At 37.2% G+C, this 19464-nt stretch overlaps 1 protein-coding gene across 1 annotated transcript in view; it reads left to right on the top strand.

Annotated features, from left to right (window-relative positions):
- GRHL2 (grainyhead like transcription factor 2) overlaps positions 1–19464 on the top strand; it is a 241576-nt gene that overhangs the window by 134434 nt on the left and 87678 nt on the right. The window contains exon 8 of the mRNA XM_043977278.1: positions 15716–15810. Within this exon, the coding sequence (XP_043833213.1) occupies positions 15716–15810 (95 nt within the window). The remainder of the gene's footprint in view (positions 1–15715; positions 15811–19464) is intronic.

Here is a 19464-nt window from a genome sequence, read left to right as displayed (position 1 = left end):
CTTTTATCACTATGAATTCTTTCCAGAAGTACAGTCTTTGAGGCACACCCAAACCAAATGGGTAAAAGAGACGCCAAGTAGAGTCAGAATTAAGTTTCAACCACAAAGATATATAAGGAACCATTCGCAGAGCTAGAAACAAAGATTTCATTTCAAACCCAACTCACTTGACTGAAATTTCTATCCTCTTGGCATAGTATATAGTGTGTTCAATTACATACCATAAATTGGTACCTTTTATACTATTGGTTCAGTGTCTTCTTTAGATGTGAGAGAAAAGAAGACACAAATTGTAGAGTTACTAAGTTTAATGAAGACACAAAGCCGAGAAGTATAGCCAATATGTTGGATGCCAGAATTCTTACAGGCAAGGATGCTCTGGCAAGCTTAATAATATAATTTTTTTGGGAGGGGGGGCAATGAGTGTTAAGCGACTTGCCCAGGGTCACACAGAGGAAGTGTCAAGTGTCTGAGGCCACATTTGAACTCAAGGTCCTCCTGAATCCAGGGTCAGTGCTTTATACACTGCACCACCTAGCTGCCCCCAATAATATAAAATTGAGTAGGGGTAAATGTAAAGTGGTGTACTCAGGTTCCAAACACACATGTGCACACACACCTAACCAAACATATAAGTGCAGGATTGGGGGAGACATGGTTAAACAATAATTCAGGTAAAAAGCATTATTATTATTTTTGTTGTTCAGTTGTTTCATTCATGTTTGACTCTTCATGACCCCATTAACTATATTAGCATTAGATTATCTTTAACAGTATTATAAGTTTCAGGGACAAAATTGATTACAAGTTACTCCTGAGACATTTCAGGCTTCAGAAACTTTTCTTTTATGATTTTAAAAGGCAGAGGAGGAAATCAACAGAATCCCCTTCTGCAGGGGTCTCTTTATTCTCTTTATCTCAAGTTAAAGCTCATCATTCTAATTGTTTTAAATCACTTGGAATTGTTCAGTTGAATTTAGATAGGACTCATCTGACCATTCGCAAATCTATCTTACCTCTTTGGAAAAGAATAGATCCCTGCATAGAGGGCATAATGTATAAACTCTTCCCCAGTCTTTGGCTAATTGGGAAGCATCTCACTTGGCTATGTAGTATGTTCACTGAATTATTAACAGAGCCCTAAGTCATTTTAAGCATTCCAAGCACTTTGCTTCACTAGTCCAGACAAAATCCCTACCCTTCAGAATGGAAAATAATTTTATTATAATTATACTCCTCTTCTTAATCTCCAACAAGATACACCAAAAAAAAAAAAAAAAAGAATTGAAAGCCAGCATTAGTTATAAATAATTTACAATGAGCATTTCATGATACACTTAATTAGAGCACAGGAATTAACCTTTCCTTTAAGCCTTTCCAGAGTTGCACATCCCTATGTGACTGGTTTTAAAGAAAACTTGATATACAAAAATCTGACCTTAAAAACAAACTACATCGCATTACAAAATCATCCTTCATTTCATAAAAGAATTTGCTATTGTGTTTCCCTGGCACATTTTAAATATGTTAGCAAAATATAGGTTTCTAGGGGGAAGCTATGTGGCACATTGGATGGAGCACTGGCCCTGGATTCAGGAGGACCTGAGTTCAAATCCAGCCTCAGATATTTGACACTTACTAGCTGTGTGACCTTGGGCAAGTCACTTAACCCTCATTGCCCTGCCCCCCCCCCATTGAGGTTTTTACATAGTTTTTCAGAAACACCTGTCATATTAAAGAGGAGAGGAATACAAACACACATGAGTGGCCTTCTACCCCCAAATTAAGTTGATCATTTCTAATCTCTTTTAGATGAATTCCACCCTTCCACCCTTCTATCTTTCCCCCTTCCCTAATCCAGGGGTTTCATGAAATTTACTTACTGCATGACCCACTCTAGTATCCCACCCAAAGCTGTCATCTCCCAACTCTGTACACCATATTCCAACATTATCTCATCCTCTAACTTGCATTATAACTCCCACTCCTTCTGTACCCTTCTTTCAAGCTTGTTATCTCTGGAGAAAGTGTCTGATAAATTATTACTTAGGTGCTGATGATCAACAATAAATTACTGTGTTGCCCTTTTGGGAGGTGTGTGCATTTTAATGTGGGGGGAGGGTGGTAAAGCCTTCATTCAAATATTTGTCAACCAGCTAAATCAAAATAGATAGTATGCTCATCATATTGTGACATAAAGATGGAGGAGGAGCCAACAAATGAAATAAAAGGACCAGGATTGATTAAATTTAATAGAGAGAAATGTGAAGTCCTGGACTTGAGTTCACAAAAAACAATTGCATAGATGTGAGAGAGATATGGTTAGTAAAACTAAAAAAGGGAGGAAAAAAAGATCCAGGGATTCTGACATACTATAATATAAAATCAAGTTTGAATCAGTATTTTGATGTGGCACTGAGAAAAGCTAATGTGATTTTAGGCTACATGGATTTTGAATGAACTATTACATTTAGTTCTTGACTCCACATTTAAAAAAACACATTGATGGGGCAGCTAGGTGGAGCAGTAGATAAAGAGCCAGCCCTGGATTCAGGAGGACCTGAGTTCAAATCCAACCTCAGACACTTGATACTTACTAGCTGTGTGACCCTGGGCAAGTCACTTAACCCTCATTGCCCTGCTCCCCCTCTCCCCGCCAAAAAAGCACATTGATCAGCTGGAAGTATATCTAAATGAAGGTGACCAGAAGGTAGTAGGTTTCCACATCACCAGAGTTATTCATACAGAGGCTAGAATGTGTTTGGTTTTGCTTTCAGATCGGATCAATAGTCAATAAACGTTTATGAAATGCCTGCTATGTGTCAGGCACTATTTTAAGCCCTGGGAGTACAGATAAGAAAAAGACAGCCCTGCCTTCAAGGATCTTTATACTCTAATATGGGAATACAGTATGCCAAAGGAAGCTGAAAAGCAAATGGCAGATGAAATTGGCTCAGAAAGTCAGAATCCTTTATAAAAAGAGTCCTTGGAAAGAGTTCATTGCTCCATCCTCTAGCCCTCCGGTCAGAAGGGAAAGGTAACTGAGGATGCTGAAGAGATGCTGAATATCAGAAGTTGAATCAATCTCCAAGATGATGTGATTTCAGATGATGAGATTTTCCCAGGGGAGACCTGATCTAGGGAGTCTGAACCAAGCAGAGGAAGTGATGAGTCTTTCTGTCTCATGCAGGTTGGAAAGCCAAGAGCCCTTCACAGGCATATCCCATTGCCAATTAGTATAGAAGTTTTGATTTGTGGGGCAGCTAGATGGCACAGTGGATAGAGCACCAGCCCTGGAGTCAGGAGTACCTGAGTTCAAATATGGCCTCAGACATTTGACACTTACTAGCTGAGTGACCCTGGGCAAGTCACTTAACCACAATTGTCTCACTCAAAAAAACAAATGTTGAACCAGAGTCAAGGGGGAAAAAAGGGGAGGGGGGTAGCTAGGTGGTGCAGTGGATAGAGCACCGGCCCTGGATTCAGGATGACCTGAGTTCAAATCTGGCCTCAGACACTTAAAACTTACTAGCTGTGTGACCCTGGGCAAGTCACTTAACCTCAATTACCTCACTAGAAAAAAGAAAAAAGAAAAAAAAGAAGTTTTGATTTGCTTTGTTTCTAACTAGGGCTGGTTTATAGGCAGCCTCTCCCTCCTGGGGGAGGAGGGGTCTTCCCTGCATGAAGTCTATCACCAATAGCAAAACAACTGCCTCCCTCAATTGACAATGAAAAAACCCCAAAACTTGTTATACACACACACACACACACACACAAATAATGTGTGTGTGCTTATGTGTGTGCATGTGTGAAAACCTATTCTTTTGAGATCATCAAAATATAAAAGAACTACTCCTGAGCCCTCTGTCTAACTTAAAATCCCTTTGTTACCTCTCATGTTGATAAGGTTCAGAGGAGACACATGTGTCATCTACCCATATGTGTGTGTGTGTGTGTGTGTATGTCTATGTGGATGTGTGTAGATAGATAAATAGTCAAGTAACAGATTCCAATTCTTTTCCACCTTAAAAAGAACTATACATAATTTTGTACATCCATAGAATTTGTTTTCCTTAAGTCTTATCCTTTTCTTAATCTACCTTGCCGCTTATTTTCCTTTTTCCCTTCTCCCATTTCCCTTCTATTTCCCTGTTGATTAATTATACTCATCTGTGTGTTTATTTTCCCTCCTTTGATGAGTTTAGATGAGAGTAAGGTTCAAGTGTTAGCCTCTTCCCCAACTCTTTTTTTCCTTATTTGTTTGTATAGACTTCTACTTATGCAACCCAATTATGTGAGGTAATTTTTACTAATATTTCTTTCCCTTCCCTTCCCCTACCCTCAATGTATTCCTCTTCCCCTCCCTTTCCATTTTTTAAAGATCATCAAAACATAACAGAACTATTCCGAGGTCCTCTGTCTAACAGACTCCCTTTGTTATCATTGATGCTAGTAGGGTTCAGAGGAGACACGTATCATCTACCCATATTAGAATGTGAACTGTTTTTTTTTTGGGGGGGGAGAAGGGGAGAACAATGAGGGTTAAGTGACTTGCCCAGGGTCACACAGCTAGTAAGTGTCAAGTGTCTGAGGCCGGATTTGAACTCAGGCCCTCCTGAATCCAGGGCCAGTGCTCTATCCACTGTGCCACCTAACTGCCCCAGAAAGCACATTTTTTTTTCTTTGCAGGGCAATGGGGGTTAAGTGACTTGCCCACGGTCACACAGCTAGTAAGTGTCACGTGTCTGAGGCTGGATTTGAACTCAGGTCCTCCTGAATCCAGGGCTGGTGCTTTATCTACTGCACCACCTAGCTGCCCCAAATGTAAGCTGTTTATCCTTGTTTAGTCCTTTACATTGTTTTGTCCATGTTCACCTTTTTATGTTTCCCTTAACTCCTATATTTGCCCTTCAAAGTTCCTATGAAGCCTTGGTCTTTTCATCAGAAATTCTTGAAAGCCCTCTATTTCATTAAAGATTTCTTTTCTCCCTGTAAAATTACACTTATTTTTGCTGGATAAGTTGTTCTTGGTTGTAAGCCTATATTTCTTTCCTTCTGGAATATTGTATTCCAAGTTCTCCATTTCTCCAAAGTTGTGGCTGCTACATCATGTGTGAGGCTAACTGTGGCTCCTTGGTACTTGAATACTTCCTTCCTGGCTACTTACAGTATTTTTTTTTCCTTTGAACTGAAGCTCTAGATTCCGGCTATAATGTGCCTGGAAGTTTTCATGTTGGGGCTTCTTTCAGGAGGTGTCTGGTGGATTCTTTCTTCGGCAGATTTCTACTTTGCCTTTTAGTTCTAAGATATCTAGGCATTTTTCTTTTAAGATTTCTTGCAATAGGATGTCCAGGACATTGCTTTCAAGTAGTCTGATGATTTTAATTTTTCCCCTTGATCTATTTTCTAGTTCAGTTGTTTTTGCTATGAGATATTTTATATTTTCTTCTATATTTTCAGAATTGTCTAAATATTTCTAAATATTTCTTGTTGTCCCATGGAGTCATTAACTTCAATTTGGTCCATTAAAATTTTCAGGGAATTTGTTGCTTTGGAAAGGTCGTATACCCCTTGCGTCAAACTGTTCATTCTCTTTCCAATTTTTTTCTTCCATGGTTCTCATTTCTTTCCCATTTCCCCCTTTAGTGTTCTCATTGCATTTATAAAAACAGTTTAAGCTCTTTTTAAAGCTCATTTCACCTCTTTCAGGAATGCTAGTTAAATTTATGCCTAAACCGTGTTTACTTTGAGGCTTTGCTTATAGATGTTTTGGAGTCATTCTCTTCTTCTGGGTTTGTGTCTTGAGTGTTCCCATCACCATAATAGCTTTTTAATTTTTTTTTTAAATAGTAGAATTCCTTGTTTGTTTGTTTGCTCATTCTGACCTACTTCCTGTCTTTGGAACTGATGTTAGTGGCAAGCCATACGCACTTCTTGAGGGAATGTCTGGGCTGATCCTGCTGTTGCTCTCTTGGGGGTATTGAGTATTGTATTAATTCAGGCTCTCAGAGACCATCTCATGTTGGGAACCTATATAACCTTTCAGTGCTCCTAAAAAGTTCTGATCCAGAGAAACATTAGATCATTGTCCTCCTCTGATTTGAGTTCTCTGCAATTTCCTGACCTGGGTTTGGATCAGAGCAACTTAAAAATATAGAAACATCTTTTAATGGAAAAGCATAAAATTTTCCAATAAAGAGATAAAAGCCAATTTGGGGGGTAGCAGCTCAGTTGAGTGGTAAGATCAGAAGCCAAAATGCAAAGGTTTTGGAGGAGATAGTCCCCTGTAAAATGATCACCTTTTCACATGACACAAAATTCTTCCAAGTAGTGAAATGTTAAACTAATGGGAATAAGTTTCAGGAAGAATGTTCAAGCCCACATAATCAAGCAGAAATATCACAGTTGAGTTTCGATTTTGGGGAACTGCAAGGTAATGATAAGGATAAGTAGCAGACCTGTGATTTTATTGGTGATGGAATCTCCCAATGAAAAACTTCCTCAGCTAATGTGTCATTTATAGCTTAGAGAGCAACCAGGGCAATGAGAGGTTAAATGACATATTATTTCACACAACCAGGATGTATTAGAGGTAGTACCTGACCCCAGATTTTCCTGGCTCTAAGGCCAGTTCTCTATCCACTGCACCACACTACCTCTTTATAAGGTCCCAAACTCAGAAACAAATAATCCACTCTATACTTAATAGATGATGGGCTCTGAGCTATTTGTCATCACTCCCCTCCCCCCTCTCCCCAACAAAGACCTGGCAGTCATTTTAAACAATTCCCTGAATGATTTGGTTCAACATTCCATGATAGCCAAAACAGTTATTAAAATAATGGACATCCTCAAGAAAGATTTTGGAAACAAAACCTGATGTTACCACAGCTAAAACACATCTTCTGGTTTTTCCATTGCAAGAAAGAGCAAATGGGAGCATAGAAAATTTCCGAAAAGGGGCAGGAAAAAGTATCAAGAAAAAAAGAGGTCTTCCATATTGGGTGATACAAAACTAGCAGGACTATTCAACCTTGGAAGGATAAAAGGGGATGGGATTGAAGGCATTAAACCACAAGCAGTATGAATACAAGGAACACAGATCTATGCATCAGATATCAGGATACTGGAGCAAAGGGCATTTGTGGAAACTTGAGAGAAGGAAGTCTGGGTCATATAGAAGAAAATCCTCTCTTACAGAATGGATAATAAGTGTATTGAACTCTTTAGGCCAAATAAATTATATAAATTGGACATATAAGTAGTTTTAAAAAAAAAGCTTAGATACATTTGCCGATGACCAAGCCTCACTGGATTTTCAAAGAAAAATAAGATATTTTGGGAAATGTCCCTGACTTTTAAACTTTGAACAAATATATTTCTATGTATTTCCATGACATCCCCTGGTGTGAGTTAGATACAAAACTGGATTGGATGGACCATGGTACTTCTTTTGTTCTTATTTAGCTACAAAGGAAGTGAAGATGAAGTGATTGTAAGTTTAAGCAGAAAAGATGGTTTTGAGAGTTTTTGAAATCTTGACATTGGGTAACATATGGAGGAAATTCCCTTTCTCTTTTCACATTAGAGTCCATCACAATCATAGAATTATAGACTTAAAGTATGAAGAGTCCTTAGAAACCACTAAATTCAACCAACTCATTTTACAGATAAGGAGACTGAGGCACAAAAAGTCTAAGAGATTGTGTCAGGATCAGGCAGTAAATTTCAAGGGGCAGGAATTGAGCCTACATTTTACTGACTCCAAGTCCAGTGCTCCATCTACAATACCTTTTTAACTTTCTGATATGCTATGCTATGTCACAGACAATAAACACTGAAAGGAAATGTGATATAGTGGGATGAATGCTAAATGAAGAATTAGGAGAGCCCGGGTCCAACCTGTATCTCTCACCAAATAGTTGTTCAACTGAAGCAAATTCATTGAAATCAACCAACAAGTATGGGTCATCATCACCTTTCATCTGAACTACTGCAATAGTTTTTGAATTGGTCTTCCTGCCTTGTCTCTACCCACTCTAGTCCATCCTTCACTCAAGAACCAAAGTAATAGATCAGTCCTGAAGGACTAACCATGTCACTTCCACACACGCCTCCTCAAGTCAACTCCAATGATTCTCCATGATTAAATATAAAATCCTCTGTCTTTTAAAACCCTTCATAACCAGGTACTTTCTCAGTTTTCTAGTCTTCTTAATCCTAACTTTCCTCTATGTATTCTCTAATCCAGTGACTCTATGACCCACTGGCATCCCTGCTCTTCCTTGCATAAGACATTGTCTTCCTATTCCATTAATTTCCATTGGCTATCCCCCAAGTCAGGAATGATTGTCCCCTTGCATCCTCCTAATTTTTCAGGCTCCCTTTAAGTCTCAAGTAGAGTCCCATCTTTTAAAACAAGCATTTCCATAACACAATATAATAATAAAAAAATATAATTGCACATGAAAGCTATGAATCTGCCATATACAATTTGTTATTCCTTTGAATAAAGTTATCATGTAAATTTTTTTCTTGTTTTTTCTCTTTGCTTCCTCCTGCTTTATTCCCCCATTCACCCCTCTCCCCCCATGGATATCACCTTCAGCAATAAACATTCCCTATCTCCTTCAATGCTAGTGCCTTCCCTCTGTGACTAGCCCCAATTTACTCTGGCTCTAAGGCTACTATGCCATACTGCCTTTCTGCAAAGTGATGAATTTAGGAACAAATAATCCACTCAACATTTCATGGATGATGGGCTCTGAGCTACCTGGCAGTCATCTTATGTAATTCTCTGAATGATTTGGCTCAATTTTCCATGACAGCCGGAACCATCACCAAAATGATGGGCATGTACATAGTTGTTTGCATGTTGTATCCCCTATTTGAACATGAGCTCCTTGAGGGTAGGGAATATGGTTGCCATTCTTTGTATCTCCAGAGCTTAGCCCAGTAGCTGGCACATGGGGGACACAAAGGAAATGCTGCTTCACTTGATTTGAAAAGTATTTATGGCTGGTTATTATGGATGATGTGGAAGTGTAAGTACTTAATGAGATTTTGCCTCCAAAGAATTTGCAGCCTAGCCAGAGAGACAAAGATAATTGCATATGAAATGATTAGTGATGGCTATGAGATTGGATACATAATTAAATATAAAATTGTGGAGAATGATTATACGTGTTATACAAATTCAGAGATAGTGGAGGTTAATTTGGGTTGGGAGAACTAAGAAAGACTTCAAGGAAGTGATGGGATACAGTGAACTTTGAAGACTGGCAAGGGCTGGGGCAGGCTGGGATTCTGTGTGTTTGGGGTAAATGAAGAGGAACTCTGGGTCAGGAGATTAATATGAGCAAATATAGGAATACAGATGATTGTGGGATTGTAAAGCACCTTTTTTCCTGGGGAGAAAAAGCTATGTTTGGGCATGGTGTTATATAAGATTGGATATATAAGGTGGCATAATATTATAGAGAGACTTGAAAGTCAAATTTAGACTTAATAGGGTGAGCAACAGGCATCCCATGCCAGTTTTTCAAGCAGAGGAGTTCTGTGATGGCAGTAGCATTTAAAGATTATTAATCTGGCAGAAATATTCAGGGTGGATTGGAAGGAGAGAGATTATAGTCAAGGAGGCCAAGTAGGAATTTAATGCAATAAATAATCCAGGTGTGAAGCAATAAGAATCTGGATGAGGATGGTGGAAGATAGGGGAATGAAGAAAAAGGAGAGATGCAAGAGATGTTTCCAAGAAAGAATCTATAAAATGTGTCTCAATGTAGAATGGTTATCATAATATCTGCTTTACCCATCAGAAGGTTATTTTGAGGATCAAAGAAGGTAACATATGTGAAAATACTTTGGAAAATATAAAGTTATAGCTGAATGCAAGGTGTTATTAAGCTGGTATTTTCTTTCCTACATTAGCATCTAAATTCTAATTTCCAGGAAGCTTCTCAGGAACATGCAGAATGGGATATCCTTGAAGTAGCTAAAAGTATTTTTAACTTCTCTCCCCTGTCTGTCCTAGATGTAGGGCAATAGTTATTTTTTAAAAATAGTATTTTATTTCTTTTGAATTACATGTCAAGACAATTTTTAGCATTCATTTTATAAGATTTTGAGTTCCAAATTTTTCTCCCTCCCTCCCCTCCCCTGTTCTGAAAATGGTAGGCAATTTGATATTGTTTATACATGTGCTATCATGTAAAACATATTTTTATATTAGTCACAGTTGTGAAAGAAGAAACAGATCAAAGGGAGAAAAAACATAAAAAAAATAAAGTGAAAAAAAAAGTATGCTTTGATCTGCATTCAGAGTCCATCAATTCTTTATTTGGTTGTAGATAACATTTTCCTTCATGAGTCCTTTTTACTTGTCTTGGATCATTGTGTTGCTGAGAAGAGTTGAGTCATTCAGAGTTGATCATCACACAACGTTGCTGATACTATGTACAATGTTTTCCTGGTTCTGCTTATTTCACTATGCATCAGTTCATATAAGTCTTTCCAGATTTTTCTGAAATCTGCCTGTTCATCATTTCTTATTGCACAATAGTATTTCATTACATTCATATACCACAGCTTCTTCAGCCATTCCCCAGTTGATGGGCATGCCTTCAATTTCCAATATTTTGCTATCCCAAAAAAGGGCTGCTATAAATATTTTTTTCTCCTTTTTTCTGATCTTTTTGGGATACAGACCTTGTAGTGGTATTGCTGGATCAAAGGGTATGCACAGTTTTGTTGCCCTTTGGGCATAATTCCAAATTGTTCTCCCAAATAATTGGACCAGTTCACAACTCCGCCAACAGTGCATGTGTCCCACTTTTCCCACATCTTCTTCAACATTTATCATTTTCATTTTCTGGTTATATTAGCCAATCTTATGGGTGTGAGGTAGTACCTCACAGTTGTTTTAATTTGCATTTCTCTAATAAGAAGCAATTTAGAGCACTTCTTCATACACCTATACATACACAGCTTTGATTTACTCATCTGAAAACTGACTGTTTATATCCTTTGATCATTAAACAATTGGGGAATTGATTATATTCTTATAAATCTGACTTAGTTATCTATGTATTTGAGAAATGAGGCCTTTATCAGAAACACTTGCTGTAAGGATTGTTTCCCAGCTTTCTGCTTTCCTTCTAATCTAGGTCGCATTGTTTTTGTTTATACAAAAGCCTTTTATTTTAATATAATCAAAATGATCTATTTAACATTTTGTAATGCTCTCTATCTCTTATTTGGTCTTGAATTCTTCCCTTTCCCATGTATCTGACAAGTAGACTATTCCTTGCTCTTCAAATTTGCTTGTGGTGTCATCCTTTATGTCTAAATCATGTACTCATTTTGATTTTACCTTGGTATATAGTGTGAAATGTTGGTCTATACCTAGTTTGTGTCCTATTGTTTTCTAGTTTTCCCAGCATTTTCTGTCAAGTGGTGAGTTCTCATCCCAAGGCTGGAGTCTTTGGGTTTATCAAACACTATGGCCCTTGACTACTATGAATTGTGTACCTAATCTATTCCACTGATCCACCACTCTATTTTTTTTTTTGCCAGTACCAGATAGTTTTGATGATTACTGCTTTATAATATAGTTTGAGATTTGTTATTACTAGGCCACTTTCCCTTGCATTTTTTTCCATTAATTCCTTTGATATTCTTGACATTTTGTTCTTCCAGATGAATATTGTTATTTTTTTCTAGCTCTATCAGATTTTTTTTGGTAGTTTAATTGGTATGACACTGAATAAGTAAATTAGTTTATGCAGAATTGTCATTTCTGTTATTGGCTTGGCCTACCTATGAGCAATTGATATTTTTCCAGTTGTTTAGATCTGACTTTATGTGAAAACTATTTTGTAATTGTGTTCATATAGTTCCTGGGTTTGTCTTAGCAGGTAGATTCCCAAGTATTTTATATTGTTTACAGTTGTTTTCAACGGAATTTCTCTTTCTATCTCGCTGCTGGGCTTTGTTGGTTATATAAAGAAATGCTAATGATTTATGTGGGTTTATTTTATATCTTTCAACTTTACTAAAGTTGTTAATTATTTCAAGTAGTTTTTAGTTGATTCTCTTGGGTTCTCTAGGTGTGCCTTCATCTCATCTGCAAAGAGTGATAGTTTTGTTTTCTCATTGCCTATTCTAATTTCTTAATTTTCTTTTTCTTCTTTTGCTGTAGCTATCATTTCTAGTACTATATTGAATAATAGTTGTGATAATGGGCATTCTTGCTTCACCGCTGATCTTATTGGGAAGGCTTCTAGCTTATTCCCATTACAGATTATACTGGTTGATGGTTTTAGATGTATTGTTTATCATTTTAAGGAACACCTCCTTTATTCCTATACTCTCTATTTCTTTTAATATGAATGACTGCTATGTTTTGTCAAAAAGCTTTTTCTGCATCTATTCAGATAATTATATGATTTCTATTGGTTTTGTTACTGATATGGTCAATTATGTTGATAGTTTTCCTAATATTGAACCAACCCTACATTCCTGGTATAAATCCCACCTGGTCAGAGTATATAATCCTTGCGATATATTGCTGTAATTGCTTTGTTTGTATTTTGTTCAAAATTTTTGCATCAATATTCATTAGGGAAATTGGTCTATAATTTTCTTTCTCTGTTTGAGCTCTTCCTGGTTTAGGTATCAGCACCATATTTGTGTCATAAAAGGAGTTTAGCAGGATACCTTCACCTATTTTTCCAAATAGTTTTTATAGTATTGGGACTAATTGTTCTTTAAATGTTTGGTAGAATTCACTTGTGAACCCATATGGCACTGGGGATTTTTTCTTAGTGAGTTCAATTTCTTTTTCTAAGATGGGATTCTTTAGGCATTCTATTTCCTGATCTGTTAATCTGGTTGATTTATATATATATATATATTCATTGATGTAGCTCAGATTTTCAGATTTATTAGCATATAATTCAGCAAAATACTTCCTAATGATTAATTTCTTCATTGGTGGTAATTTGACCCTTTTCATTTCTTATTCTGTATATTTGATTTTCTTCTTTTTTTAAAATCAAAATAATCAATGGCTTATCTATCTTACTGTTTTTTTCATAAAACTAACTCATAGATTTATTTATTAGCTCAATAGTTTTTTATTTTATTTTTATTTTTTAACATTCAATCTTATTAATCTCACATTTGATTTTCAGGATTTCCAATTTGGTGCTTAATTAGGGATTTTTAATTTGTTCTCTTTCTAGTTTTTTTTTTTAGTTGCATGCCCAATTCTTTGATCTGTTCTTTTTTGTTTGTTTGTTTTTGTTTATTGATGCATTTATTTAGAGAAATAAAATTTCCCCTAAGTACTGCTCTGGTTTCATCCCGTAAATTTTGATATGTTGTCTCATTGTTGTCATTCTCTTTAATGAAATTATTGTTTCTGATTTGTTTTTTGACCCACTTATTCTTTGGTATTAGATTATTTCATTTCCAATTAATTTTTAATCTGTCTTTCCATTGCCCTATTTCTTCCTGTAACTCACTTAACTTCTCCTTTAAGAATTTGGGTCCTATACTACTTGGTGCATATGTGCTTAGTATTGCTAGTATTTCATTGTCTATGGTACTCTTTTAGCAAGATATAATTTCCTTCCTTATCTCTCTCTTTTTTTAAATTGGGGGTGGGGTGGGGCAATGAGGGTTAAGTGACTTGTCCAAGGTCACACAGCTAGTATCAAGTGTCTGAGGCTGTATTTGAATTCAGGTTCTCCTGAATCCAGAGCTGGTGCTTTATCCACTGCACCACCTAACTGCCCCTGAAAATCTTAATGTGTTTTGTTTTGTTTTGTTTTGTTTTGTTTTGTTTTGTTTTGTTTTGTTTTGTTTTGTTTTGTTTTTGCAGGGCAATGAGGGTTAAGTGACTTGCCTAAGGTCACACAGTAAGTGTAAAGTGTCTGATGCCAGATTCGAACTCAGGTCCTCCTGAATCCAAGGCTGGTGTTTTATCCACTGTGCCACCTAGCTGCCCTGGGAATAGATATTTTAAAAGGAAAAGGGTAGAGTATTTCATGGGGAGCAACTCACAAAAAAAGGAAAGAAAAACCCAGCATGTCAAGCACCATATTCTTATAGCTCATGATTTCCCTCATGAGAGGTGGGCTCATCCATATTGGTTTTTATCCTCATTTGAAAATTTGCCACTTGTTTCCTTGCTTAAAATGGCCCTGGGGCACTACCTTATATTGGGGCCATAACAATTTCTTTCATTCTTTGCTCTAAAAGTATCATGTTGTAAATAAAATAAAAACAGGAATGATCTTAATCTCTGCAAAGTCAAAGTGTACTAAGACTCAGTAACTTTTCCTGGAATCAAGTATTGCTCCTTGGAGAACTTTAAAGTTCTGGTTCCAGGGGAAGCTTGTCTGGATGCTGAGTCCAACCAATTAATATCAAATTGAGCCTTGGCATCAGAAGCAAAGACTTGCTTTATGATTAAATTGAAAGGCTTTTATGTTGTACTTCTCCATGTCACAGGAGAGCAAGATACTGTTTTCCTTTGCTTTGTGTCTTATCTAACCTTAAATATTTCCTTTCTCTACAATTTCTAGCAATAGCAATAATTATAAGAAGAATTGCTTCATTAGATGACATTTCAAAGTTTACAAAAGACTTTCATAGAGATCATATTATTTGTTCTCACAATAGGATTAAATGTGAGAAAGACAGGAGTAGTTATTATTATCCCCATTTTATAGATGGGAGATTTAGGAACTTGTATAGATGATGTGGCTGAACTATGATTTGAAACCATGTCTTTCTGAATCTAGGCGCCATGAGGTTATATGTCATTTTCTTCTAATTTCTTGAATACTCAGGCTTATCCCACTTAATGTTTTCATTGATTCCATAACAATGCAATGTTAGGTAAAATGATGTTACAGGGGTCATAGTTACATAGAAGCCAGGTTGGTAATTGACTCAATAACCTTATAGTGTGACTTAATTACAATACAATAAAGATATTATTGCAAAATTATTTTAGTTGGGGAAGCCTTATATGCCTATAATCTCATGCTGCAGCTGGGCAGATTTGAACACAGACTTGCGTTGGGAGAGGCAGGTTAGAAATAGTGTTGAATTCTGAAGCAGGAGAGTCAGGCTGAAGTATTGGTTCTTCCATTATCTAATCTGGGTAACTTTAGGCTTAAACAAATCACTGAACCTCTCTGAACCTCTGTTTTCTCATCTGTGAAAGTAAGGAATTGGGATAGATGATTTGTAAGACCCCTTCAGCTTCTGAGAATCTGTGGTTCAACAGAGTTGGTTCATCCAAGAAATCCATATGGGACTTGCAAGAGTGGGAGTTGCAGCATGAATGGGTAGCTTGGAGGGAAATCCAAGGTCAAAGAAGAATAGAAGAAAACCTTCACAGATCATAATAAAAGCCTAGAGGGAAGAAATAAAATTAATAAAAATTGGCTAAGAATATTGCATTGCTTACATTTATTACCCATAATAGTGAAATGCATTTACCATTTTGGTAGAGTAAATATTGGTAATAATGAAAGATCAACAAGAACAAAATCCTTTTCCTGTTGCCATAGAGACAGTGAGACGAACAGGCAAAATTTTGTCCTAGTCAGTGGAAGAGTGACACAGAATTCAATGATACAAAACATCTCTTTAAATTTTGTTTAATTTGAGTGTGTGTGTGTGTGTTTTTTTACAGCTGACTACAAGGAAAGTTTTAACACAATTGGAAACATTGAAGAAATTGCATACAATGCTGTTTCTTTCACCTGGGATGTCAATGAAGAGGCAAAAGTAAGTAAAAGTGGCGGGGATTCATTATTTGAAACTTGTGGCTCATTCTTTTAGAGGAATGCAAAGGGCTCCTTTACCTGGATTAGGTGACTGCAGATGTTGCCCTCACAAAGGGTCAGTGGGGTGAAAGAGTTTTCCAACAGAATGGGAAGCAGGGTGATTGTCATGCCTTTGGGAGCATGGTAATCCATCTTCCTCCTTATGACTATGACGACGAAGTAGAATGACAAAGTAGAGATCTGCTTCCCCCAGAGGAGCACATGCATGCCCAAGATTCCCAAGTCTCCAGCCCCCATGTGAGGACCTCAAGCTGGGGCAGGGTTGCTAGGTATTATTCTGGAAACAGGACACATTCACTCTGACACCCCTGTGGGCATTTTTCAGAGAAGTAGCTTAACCAAACTGGGTGCAATTTGCCAGCTGTGGAGGAGTGATACTTGACTTGATTAAGACACAAGTCTAGTTTGAACAAAGAACCTGGAAGGGGGAAGATGGGCAGGTTTTCTTCCCTCCACAGGGTGTGGTGGTATACCCTGTGGCCAGAAGAGAGTTTAGCCAATTATTTCCTTGTTGCTCACTTAATACTTTTCTTTTTCTTGAGTGCTGGTATTTTTTTTTCTTTGTACTCTTTTTATATGTTAAAATAATATTCTATAATTTTAAAAAATTATATCTTTTTATTTACAAATATATCCCTCTTCTCTCCCTCCTTAAATAGCTATCTCTTATATGGGGGAAAAAGAAAATCACAGTTCTACAAAACCAACCAACATGTTAGTTGAATCTGTCAGTTTAGTTAAGGGAGTGAACTGTATGGTGCCTGAATTTCCTTCTAGAACTTCATGAAAATTGTACATGTCATCATCATATTCAATTATCTGAATCCCTTCTATTCTCTCCCAACTCACTGTTTAGGGTTCTGAATTCCTTACTATTCTATGGAAGATCTCTCACTGGAACCAAAGGTGGCATAATGTGCTGGGTGACATCTGAGCTTGATTTCTGCTACAGTCTCGATAAGAATGTTAAATAACTAACCTTTTGTAGGGGAAATTGTCTTAAAACAAATGAGAACAGCTTAATAACTCATTCAATGTGGTATTGTTTAGGAACAAGAGAGGGATGTTTGAGAGAGGAAGAACATTTGGAATTTTGAGGGCATGACATCAAAAACCATGAATTGCAGAGTGTCTTATTTCATTGTGTATAGAAAAGGCTTTAGGCCCAGGAAAGGCAACCCCCAAAATAAGTAATAGCAGTACCTGGAAGAATATGCTCAGGTGTTCCAGTGACTGAATGTTCCTATTTCAGCAAACACTAGTTAAGTGCCTACTCTATGCAAAGCACACTTTGTAACACAAGTACTGAGTAGGCCTTGGATAAAAGGATAGTACAGCAAAAATGTGTCTCTAGTACCCTTGCTAGCTATTTCACTCACCTTGTTCCATCTAGATTCTTTTCAGTTCTTTTGTGGCCCAAGAGGCATCAACCTGAGCTCCCTGATAGCAGCATGCTATACTCTATACCTTGTCTCCCTATTCTGGGCTTTTCCCATGTACCTCTCCTTTACAACCATCATTTTACCTCAAGTAATCAAATTTACCTATGAGGAGGCTCAATACCTCAGAACCCTAGTATCTTTTGGATGATAAATTAAGCCAGGTTGTTGTAGAGCAACTAGGTGGTACAATGGATAGAACACTGGACCTGGAATCAGGAAGACATCAGTTCAAATCTAGCCTCAGACACTTACTTACTAGCTGTGTGGTCCCAGACAAGTCACTTAACCCTTACTTGCCTCAGTTCCTCTTCTGAAAAATCGGACACACTGGAGAAGAAAATGACAAACCACTTCAAATCTTTGCTAAGAAAAGCCCATAGACGAAGTCCATGGATTCACATGGAGTTAGACATGACTGAATAACTAAACAACAACAAATTGTGGTGATAGATTGACTATTGTGCTTAGAGCAAGAACCAGAAACATTTGTCCATGAAGTGAAGGGACAGAAGGATTGGTGTTAAAGGTGTGAGGCAAAGTTCACCTGGGGAGGCCTCCTTGGGGAAGAAGCATCCCCTGGACCATTATGAGGTTTCTACTTTGCTGAAAGACTGGGGGCTATAGGGAAAAGGGCGGGTAGCATGGTCAGGAGCTAGAGGTATAGATGGTGGAGAGAGTTAGCATGCTGTGGCATAGTGTTGTCAGCTCCTTCTAAATTCTGACACCCTATTATGTCTATTACCTTATCCTGGCTATGGCCCTAATTAGATTACTCTTCTTTATAATTTAAGATGGAATTTCTTTTTTAAATTAAATTTATTTTAAATCATAAAAGTATTTTATTATTTTCCAGTTACATGTAAAAATAGTTTTCAACATATTTTTTTCATAAGATTTTTAGTGCCAAATTTTTCTCCCTCCCACCCTTGCCTCCCCTCTCCCCAAGACAGTAAGCAATCTGATATTGGTTATATATGAACAATTACATTAAACATATCCCTGCATCAGTCATGTTGTAAAAGAAGAGTCAGAACAAAAGGGAAAAACCTCAAAAAAGAGAAAAAAATTAGGAAAAGTATGGTTCAATCTGCATTCAGAATCCACAGTTCTTTTTTTCTGGATGTGGACAACATTTTCCATCATGAGTATTTTGGAATTGTTTTGGATCATTGCACTGCTGAAAAGAGCTAAGTCTATCACAATTGATCATTACACAGTGTTGCTGTTACTATGTACAATGTTCTCCTGGTTCTACTCATCTCACTCAGCATCAGTCCACTTTCCAGGTTTCTCTGAACTCCTGCTCATTGTTTCTTATAGCACAATAGTATTCCATTATATTCATATACCACAACTTGTTCAGCCATTACCCAAATGATGGGCATTCCCATGATTTCCAATTCTTTGACACCACAAAGAGAGTTGCTATAAATGTTTTTGTATATGTGTATCATTTTCCCTTTTCTATAATCTCTTTGGGATACAGACCTAGTAGTGGTATTACTGGGTCAAAGGTTATGCACAGTCCCATAGCCCTTTGGGCATAGTTCCAAGTTGCTCTCCAGAATGGTTGGATCAGTTCACAACTCCACCAGCAATGCATTAGTGTTCCAATTTTTCCACAGCTTCCCCAGCATTTATTATTTTCCTTTAAAATGGAATTTATAAAGGTAATTACTTAACCCAAAAGAGTGACTAATTATTAATGATGGAAATTTTGGAAAACATGATGGATCAGAGAGGAAGATTATTTTAAAGCAGATGGGTCTTTTGATACTATTCAAATAATATCTCTCTATGAAAGAGTATATCAAAGCATAAGTATATTTTTTTCAGGTAAATTCCATATATGAAAATCTAAAATTATAAAAACTGATTGTAGAGTCATTCAGCAAGCATTTACTGTGAACTTACTAGGTGTCAGGTGCTTCCCTGGACATACAGATACCAGGAAAGAAGAAGACAATCTCTACCCTTCAGGAGCCTAATTCTAATGGGGAAAGGTGAAATATAAAAAAAAGAGAGAGAGAGAGATGGAAAGCTGGAAGAAGGTGGGTTGGGGACATGGTAGCAAAGCCTGGAATGCTGGGTATTGCTACCCCTTCTCTAGAATGGAGGTTTCAGGAAGAACTCCCCAGTGGGAGAAGGGGAGG

Source organism: Dromiciops gliroides, chromosome 1 (genome assembly GCF_019393635.1).
Source record: "Dromiciops gliroides isolate mDroGli1 chromosome 1, mDroGli1.pri, whole genome shotgun sequence".
Classification (NCBI taxonomy): Eukaryota; Metazoa; Chordata; class Mammalia; order Microbiotheria; family Microbiotheriidae; genus Dromiciops; species Dromiciops gliroides.
Note: the sequence above shows the minus strand (reverse complement) of the source record. Positions and strands in the feature narration are given on the sequence as shown.